This window comes from Lipotes vexillifer, unplaced genomic scaffold (genome assembly GCF_000442215.2).
Source record: "Lipotes vexillifer unplaced genomic scaffold, Lipotes_vexillifer_v1.1 scaffold490, whole genome shotgun sequence".
NCBI lineage: Eukaryota > Metazoa > Chordata > Mammalia > Artiodactyla > Lipotidae > Lipotes > Lipotes vexillifer.
The window spans coordinates 684,296-692,972 of NW_006796397.1; the positions used below are offsets into that span (position 1 = coordinate 684,296).

General features: G+C 39.7%; 1 protein-coding gene across 1 annotated transcript in view; it reads right to left on the reverse strand.

The window, feature by feature from the left end:
• Positions 1 to 983: 983 nt before the first annotated feature.
• Positions 984 to 8,677, reverse strand: part of GBP5 (guanylate binding protein 5) — a 10,640-nt gene continuing 2,946 nt past the window's right edge. Inside the window, exons 3-10 of the mRNA XM_007468510.1 lie at positions 8,358 to 8,467; positions 6,797 to 6,993; positions 6,188 to 6,430; positions 4,859 to 5,139; positions 3,872 to 4,084; positions 3,012 to 3,114; positions 2,532 to 2,713; positions 984 to 1,097 (exon numbers count right to left, since the gene is read on the reverse strand). Of these exons, the coding sequence (XP_007468572.1) occupies positions 984 to 1,097; positions 2,532 to 2,713; positions 3,012 to 3,114; positions 3,872 to 4,084; positions 4,859 to 5,139; positions 6,188 to 6,430; positions 6,797 to 6,993; positions 8,358 to 8,467 (1,443 nt within the window). The remainder of the gene's footprint in view (positions 1,098 to 2,531; positions 2,714 to 3,011; positions 3,115 to 3,871; positions 4,085 to 4,858; positions 5,140 to 6,187; positions 6,431 to 6,796; positions 6,994 to 8,357; positions 8,468 to 8,677) is intronic.

The following is an 8,677-nucleotide window of genomic DNA, read 5'->3' on the forward strand; positions in this document are numbered from 1 at the left end:
CCTAGATCGCTCGCATGCACAGTTCAGAGGAGGGTTTGCGCCTGCTCACCTCCTGCTGTGCGACCTGGTTCCTAACAGGCCACGGGCTGGTACTTGTCCATGGCCCAGGCATTGGGAATCCCTGCCTTATACCATTTATTTACAGACTTAAAGGATTATAAAGATGTGATACACAATTACCAAGTCCAATATAAATTGCTTCATAATATATAATGTCCTATTTAAGTTATGCCTTTGGTGAGGATAACAGAAAGGTTAGCCTTCTTTAGCTCTTCAGCCTATGACACAATTTCCATGCTGGTAGTTCCTTCCATCTTCTAGAGCACCTCTATTTCATTATGATGTTATTTGCTTACAGCTTAGAATAGTCTAAGCAGACTGTCTACTGACCATGACCAGGAGTCACATAATTGCCCATAGACTGAGCAGCCTCCACCCAGTTGGGAACCACACACGAATCCACTACGAAGCTAGCTTAGTTTTTTTGCGTGTGTTTTATCATCAGTGCCTCTCCCTGATGGCATCCAGCACAAAACCACTTGGCAGGAGTGATGCCCACCTGAGTCCAAGTCACTGGGCAAATTCCATGTGACTTAGTTTATTGTAGAAACACCCTCCCAGGTCTCTTCCAATCCCCACTGAGACAAATATGGAAAATTTGAGGGGTGGTATTGGTGTACAAGAGAAAGTTTCCGTTTATAGATCCTGCCCAATATCACTGCCAATAGCGGCAATGATAATATGTCCCTTATAATACAAGTCATAATCTCTTTAAGGAAGCAAACAACATTTAAACTATTGAAATTAGGGAAATGCACGTTTTACCAATTATGAGCATCATAACTTTATAACTCAATACAAAAGCTCAATTTAAGTATTATGAAGTTTATTTAAATGGTGATTGTCTCAAGTTCTACAGTTTCTTGTTCCTTTGTGTCTTCAGTGAAAGTGAACAAGAAAATGAAGTTCTAGTGTTTAGTTCTTTAGAGTAAAATACATGTATTATCTGGTGAGTCATTCCTCTGGAGATGCTGGATCTCATCCTGAAGTTTTCTGCTCTCAGCTTGGAATCGCTCCTTGAGCTTTTCAGCCTCCTCCTAAAGAGTGATACATAAAACCAAAGAGCTTAGCAAAACGTAATGTCCAGATCTCTGCAGGAGGAGGGGGGAGGGGAGGAGCCCAAATCATTGACTTTCCCTTAGTTACTTTAATCAATCAGTAACAAAAGACAGACCCTGATTCCTCCTTTCTGTTCATGTCCATTTTACGTCTCACACTTGGTTTCCTACTTGTGTAATTCTTCTTCCATGCTTCTTTATCTAGCTACAGAAACATCCTCATCTCTCAGTCCCTGAACTATTGGTGTTCCAAGAATTATATCCTAAGGCCCCTTCCCCCTTTGTCCTTAGGGAATCTGAGTCACATCTTGACTTCAATTCTCATGTATACAACAGAGGAATGTCAGATCTAGTATTACAAGGAGAGATCGATACAACAACTAGGTGTCTAGGTGATATCCACAATCAGGTGAGGAGTCTGAGCCTTAGATAAGGGAATTTGTTTCATGTCTCCACAGTTATGGGGTAAAAGTAGAAGGACAGTGTGGGGAGATCAGAAACACCAGGTTGAAAATACTGTCCTTCAGTGCAGGTCTGTAATTTCAAAATTGTCTTGGAGCAGTGTCTGGAAAACAAGGACCTACAGGTAGATCAGCCACCCTGGAGGAGGAGGAGGGTGTCCTTTGTCTCATAAGGGTGCTCACATAAGAATTTCAGACTAGGTTTGTAGAAACGAAAGCACTGTAGATCTCACTTACTAGGAAGGCTGTTTAGATAACTTGCTAGGATGTATGATATTGGCATTTAGTTATCTCTTTGGAACCTAATTTTTCTAATCAGAAAAGTAAGGACATAATGGTTGTGATTCACAGTGAATAGATTAGATTAGAGAATGTGTGTAAAGTGCTTTGTACAGTGCTTGGTAAATAAGAACTACTGTTAATTGAGCGATAATAATAGTAGAGGACTGGATGAAACAAGTTAAAGGCTTTCAGAACCAGTGACAATTAAGGAAAGGAAAGGGGCATAAACACAGTAATATGAAATTAATTTAGCAAGGTAATCTATGACCAGTGGAAACGACTAGCTAGAGCAATTAACAAGATAACAAAAAAGACTAATTACCGTGGGTTAGAAATATCCTTGGATTTTGCTTAACAAATTAATAGTGCTTATGCTGTGCCAAGCATCATTCTAAACACAAATATTGACTCATTTAAGTATCAAAATAGCCCTATAAAATAGGTATTATAACCATCTCTGAACAATATATTTATATATTTATAATATATATAATATATTTATAATATAAGAAGTGGAGCTGGCTTTTTTACCCAGGCTGTCTGATTCCAGAGTCCTTGCCCTGAGCCACAATATTATGCTGCCTCTCCCACATTGTCACTGCTTCATGTTCTCATCAATACAGAGAGGGGAATATGATTAAAATCCAGAAATGAAATAATTGATGAGTACCTTGAGCCGACGTTCTTGGGCCCTCTGTTGCAGGGCCTGCTGGTACACTCTGTTTATCTCCATTTGTCTCACTTGTTCCCGATGGAGTCTCTCCCTCAGATCCATCATTTGCTGGTGCTGCATTAGAATTGCCCCCAACCTTTGTTCTTCAGCCTTCATAAACACTGCTTTCACACGTGCCTCTGAAAAGGAAGAAAATGGCAAACTTCTCTAGGATTAAAGTATCCTTCCTTCTGCCTCCCACTCATTTGTTATTGCTGCTACGTCATAGAGAAAATTCCCTGGGGTCATATTTCCCCTCCAGGTAATCATATTGTAGCTGATGGTATATGCCCTATTCAGATATAGACTGAGGAGCTAAGAATGGCACATCTTTGGCATTCTTGCCTTTTTTTAATGATCCCAGGTGAACCAGGCCAAATTAATTTAAAATGTATAGAATTTCTGTCTTGCATTTTTTTTCCTCCATTTTCTTCTCACCTTCCATCTCCTTTTCCCTTGCTGTGAGAACCAGATCTGTCTGCCAAATGGTAACACTCACAGACTCCTTGGACTGTAAATATTTCTGCAGAGCTTCCTCAGCCTAGGAACCCCAAAAAATGCAGTTAGAGCTAGGAAATGGTTAGAAATGTTATAAACCTCTTTATTTCTTTTTCTTCCCAGCATCTTTTCCTCCCTGGAAGTGCTCAGTCTGCACTTGGTGAAACTATCAGTCAAGCCTTTTCTGTCAAGGGGTGGGCACAATCTCCAGGCTGGCCTATTAGAGTACCCAAGGCCACTTGATGCAAAATATTTGGGTACAGGCGGAAAATACTTCAGCTTGGGTGTTTTAAAGACTGATATGGATGGTGGGAAAGATGCTTTCTCTCCCGTGAGACTGAGGGCACAAAGGACTAGTTAAGCTGCGAGCTGTTGGTGTCATCTTTGCTGCCGTGTGGGGTGAGCCTGCCTGAGAATGACGCCAATGGTGAGGAAAACAGAACAGAAAGCTGGAGTTGAGATTGGAAAGAAAAAGGAAAGGGGAAAATTGATTACATTGTTACCTGTAATCAACTGATTATGTTAAACTCTTGAACATATCTACACTTACAACTAAATTTAAACATTTTGCCTTTAGTTTATGTGAGCCAGTGAATTATTTTCTTAAGTTAGTTCAATTATTGGGATTCTGTACTGTGTAACCAAAAAAGTTCCTTTGTTGCAATGAGTGTTGAAGGTTGTGATAAAAGTCTGGTGACTATGGTGATACTTCAGTTTAATACCACAGCTCTCATTCTTCCTGTCCAAAAAAAGAAGACCCCTAGCAATTCCCCATAATTAATACATAAAACTAGGGATACCTGTATTCCTTTCCTGGGCGCCTGATAGTACTTTGCCTTCAGCTCTTCTCTCTTCTGAAGGAAGAGACGATGCCCCCCAGGTTTTGAATAAATCCCTTGCTTCACATCTTCTTCTAGAGGATAAAAAATATCCTGAAGTAAAGCTGAACAGCGATTCAGTGATGCCTCCAAATTCCGTTTACAAAAGTCATTCTGTTTGGCTTCTAGCAGGGTCTTCAAAGGGAAACAGGCCCATGGAAAAGGTGTTAGCAACACTACAGTACTTTTAGAAATGGTTTACAAAAAGAATCTCTGTATTTTTTCTGTAAATTCAAGGACTACAAGCAATACTATATCCTCCCTACCAAACCTAGAAAAGTTCCAAGGATGATACACTGTAGAAAAATGACTTTACTTTTGTTTTTGAAATCTCCTGGAACCCCATTCTTTTGCTTTTTCTGCTTTAGATAGGATCTTCAGACTGCAGACCTCTAGCCTCATGCCCTAATTTTAAATGCAACCTACTGTTTTACAACCATCCCAGTATTATACTGGGCTGGGACTCCCAATGAGGTAGAATGGATGAGTGTGTGCTATTAAACCTAGGGACATAATATTTTAGTAGATCCATTTGGCAATTCTGTATGCTTGATTAATAAAAAAGGAAAGTTAATTAGTACTTTATGAATACATTTTTTTAAGGGATAAGGTTACTTAAAAACAAATTAGTCCATGGTTGTAACATAGTAAGTTGAGCTGTCTGCATGTGAAAGTTTCAGAATCTATAGGGTCCAGAGTAGTTACGTGTTTATTTGTTTGGTTTTTTGTTTGTTTGTTTTCAGAATAATAGTGATATCTTGGTCACGTAAGTGATAGTCATTTTCTCTCAGTCTAGTAAGAATTGTTTCTTTTAATTAAGTCCTCATTTTACCTCATTTTTGCCTCATAGCAATACCTTGCCTATATTGCCCCTAAGCCCCATGAACTACAGCAATAAAACTTAATTACCTCTAATTTTTCCTGGAACCCTTGGTCTATATCCTTGAAAGAGTTCTTCATGAAGACTTCCATAGCCCCTTTCTCACTGACCCTGTGCAGGTCCAGTAGCTCCTGGAGGGTTTCCGTGGGCAGCTGCACCTTCTGGCCCATCTGCTGGTCATAGTGGGCAATAGCCTTTTGCACTGCGGCCAAGTTCTTAATCTGGGCCAAGGCCAGGACTTCGTTCTCCGTGCAGGGCAGATCCCCACTGTTGATGGCATTGACATAGGTCCGTACCAGGCTCTCTAGATCTTCACAGGAGGAAGAGATGCTTAAATTATTTGCAGAGAAAAGGGACATGCTCTGAACTGAGTAATTCTGAGAATGTTAATTTAGCGTATTCAGCCTCCTGCACAGTGTTCAAGTGGCCCAAATAAGTTCCTTTGGGAAATTATGTGACCAAGAAGACAGATCTTTAATTCTTTGAGAAAAGAAAGTGTTCAAAGAGGGAAGTTCAAGATCCATGTGATGATCCACATTTCATCATTTTCTCATTGAGCAATGAGGAAATGGTTATATAAAATTGTGTGTATTCATTTGATTAGAATACTACAGACATTTTGCCTCTTTATACTTCCCATTCTTTCTCTCTTCCTCAGCTTTCTGTTCCCTTCAGAATTCCATTTTCTCCTCTACTTCAACCTGTAAAGCTGGTATGAGTGTTACCCTCATGGGAAAAATCACAAAGTAGGCAAATTAGACCAGGTCACCTTACTTTGTTGGAACATTCCTGTTTGTCTTCCTTGTCCTTAGCTATTTTTGTTTGCACTCAACTTCCCTTTAGAGCGTAGCAATAATGGACAAAGTTCCAAGACATAGAGTATTTAGGAACAACTGGACCAAGAAGTCTGCTTAGATTTCTTTAAGGGTTCTAGACAACTTGGGCATCTGCGTGTTTAATGTTTGTATCAAGCACATTCTATTTATACAGAGAATGTATGTGTTTTCCATATCTTCTGCCTATCAAAGGCATAATAAGTATCCATAATATTGGTAGAACAAATGCTGCCAACCCATGTGGGTTAGTCTAGTTCAACAGTGGACCACTTATAGCTAGAACTTGTTTAACCTGACCTTTTCATCAGGTTATATTCCTAATTTATCTTACTTTGCAGGCATTGCTAAAAAAGCCTAGAAATATTTTTGGTACTCACCTGAATTTAATAAATATGATACATATGGTTTTCTTGGTAGTAGCTTATTATGTATTATGTATTTTCAACAGTGGAGGGAGAAGACCACAACAGTGCTCCCATTCTCTATTTTGGATTGAAGGAAAATCCTTGAAGAGGTACTCACGAGATCCATTGACCTTGATGCCTCCTGAAAGAGTTTTAGTCTTGGAATGGCTGAAGATGTAGGAACAGAAATCTGCCACTTGTTGTACAAATTCAGGATCCAGGTCATCAATATGCAGTGTCTCAAGCTGGGCAAGCTTCTTCCGATGAGTGGGCAAGTCAAAAATAAAGCATTTCTTTATTGGAAAGAATTTCTGTATACACAGACGGGGCAAATTAAAATTTTGAAGATGTTGATCGGTGCCTGAGGAAGGAAAAATAGGATTATTTAGTATAGGGTTAACTTTCATTTTAATCTCTTCCCCACATATAAATGTGCTTTCTACCTACTGTTATTTATTTCACTACATTTTCACAAACCCTAAGCAAAAACTTAAAACGTGATCAATCAGGGAAAGGAAAATGGAAAAGTAATTTGCTCCAAGAACAGGGGAGTAATACAATTTTAATATTGAATGTATTAGTTCACTTTAAATCAATAGTATTAATTATTTATGTGATATTTTAGTCAGGTGAGTAAATATAGGAAACTATAACTTTAACCAGCAACACAAAAGAGATAATTTCTTGTGCTACTTTTCTCCCTCTTTCCAAAACTGAAGTCCGTTACCCTGCTTTGGCCTCAATGAATTCTCCAGGTATTCATCTGCTGTGATGAGTCGCCCATTTGCTTCCAGGTCAAGGTAGAAATCTCTCACAGTCCACACTAAGTCTGGACAGATGCTCATAAAGTCAGCTGCATTGTCTACCCCATCAAGATCAGGTGAGGTAACTGTTCTGAGCAGATTTGACAGTTCTGTCACATAGCTGAGATGCAATTAAGGAAAACTGTTGGAAATAGAACTGTGTCTAAGCCATATTTAATTCCATGCCCTCCTATACTTTTATATTCCCTTTGGGTTATAACCAATCCTCATTTCATCAGTAAATATAAGGACTCTTTTTCTTGCCCCATTTTTCTCCCAACATCTTTATTGGAGTATAATTGCTTTACAATGGTACATTAGTTTCTGCTGTATAACAAAGTGAATCAGCCATATGTATAAATCCCCATATCCCCTCCCTCTTGCATCTCCCTCCCACCCTCCCTATACCACTGCTCTAGGTGGTCACAAAGCACCAAGCTGATCTCCCTGTGCTATGCAGCTGCTTTCCACCAGCCATCCATTCTACACTTGGTAGTGTATATATGTTCATGCCACTCTCTCACCTCATCCCAGCCCACCCTTCCCCCTCCCCATGTCCTCAAGTCTACTCTCCACATCTGCGTCTTTATTTCTGTCCTGCCCCTAGGTTCTTCACAACCTGTTTTTTTTTTTTTAGGTTCCACATATATGTGTTAGCATATGGTATTTGTTTTTCTCTTTCTGACTTACTTCACTCTGTATGACAGACTCTAGGTCCATCCACCTCACTACAAATAACTCAATTTCATTTCTTTTTATGGCTAAGTAATATTCCATTGTATATATGTGCTACATCTTCTTTATCCATTCATCTGTCAATGGACACTTAGGTTACTTCCATGTCCTGGCTATTGTAAATAGAGCTGCAATGAGCACTGTGGTACATGACTCTTTGAATTATGGTTTTCTCAGGGTATATGCTCAGTAGCGGGATTGCTGGGTCATATGGTGGTTCTATTTTTAGTTTTTTAAGGAACCTCCATACTGTTCTCCATAGTGGCTGGATCAATTTACATTCCCATCAACAATGCAAGAGGGGTCCCTTTTCTCCACACCCTCTCCAGCATTTATTGTTTGTAGATTTTTTGATGATGGCCATTCTGACTGGTGTGAAGTGATACCTCATTGTAGTTTTGATTTGCATTTCTCTAATGATTAGTGATGTTGAGCATTCTTTCATGTGTTTGATGGCAATCTGTATATCTTCTTTGTAGAAATGTCTATTTAGGTCTTCTGCCCATTTTTGGATTGGGTTGTTTGTTTTTTTGATATTGAGCTGCATGAGCTGCTTGTATATTTTGGAGATTAATCCTTTGTCAGTTGCTTTATTTGTAAATATTTTCTCCCATTCTGAGGGTTGTCTTGTCCTTTTAATGTTTACAATGTTTTCATTTTTGTGTTTGATACACAAGGACTCATGAACATAGCTGGTGAATAAAGCAGTTCTCTCTGGCTTTGGTGCCTTCCTGGACAACAAAAGGATACTGCAAGAGGTCGACAGCCCTCTGGTCAATTGTGTTCATAGTATTATATACAAAGGCACTACTCAGTAGTAGTGCCAGTACAAATATTTGGGTGTCACTCTTTTTGTCACCCTAGAAGTCAGAACAAATTTCAGTCATGTCTCATGGCATTCCCATATGAGCAGTTATTAAAAATAGACCCTTGGACTTCCCTGGTGGTGCAGTGGTTGAGAGTCCGCCTGCTGATGCAGGGGACACGGGTTCGTGCCCCGGTCCGGGAAGATCCCACATGCCGCGGAGCGGCTGGGCCCGTGAGCCATGGCCGCTAAGCCTGCGCGTCCG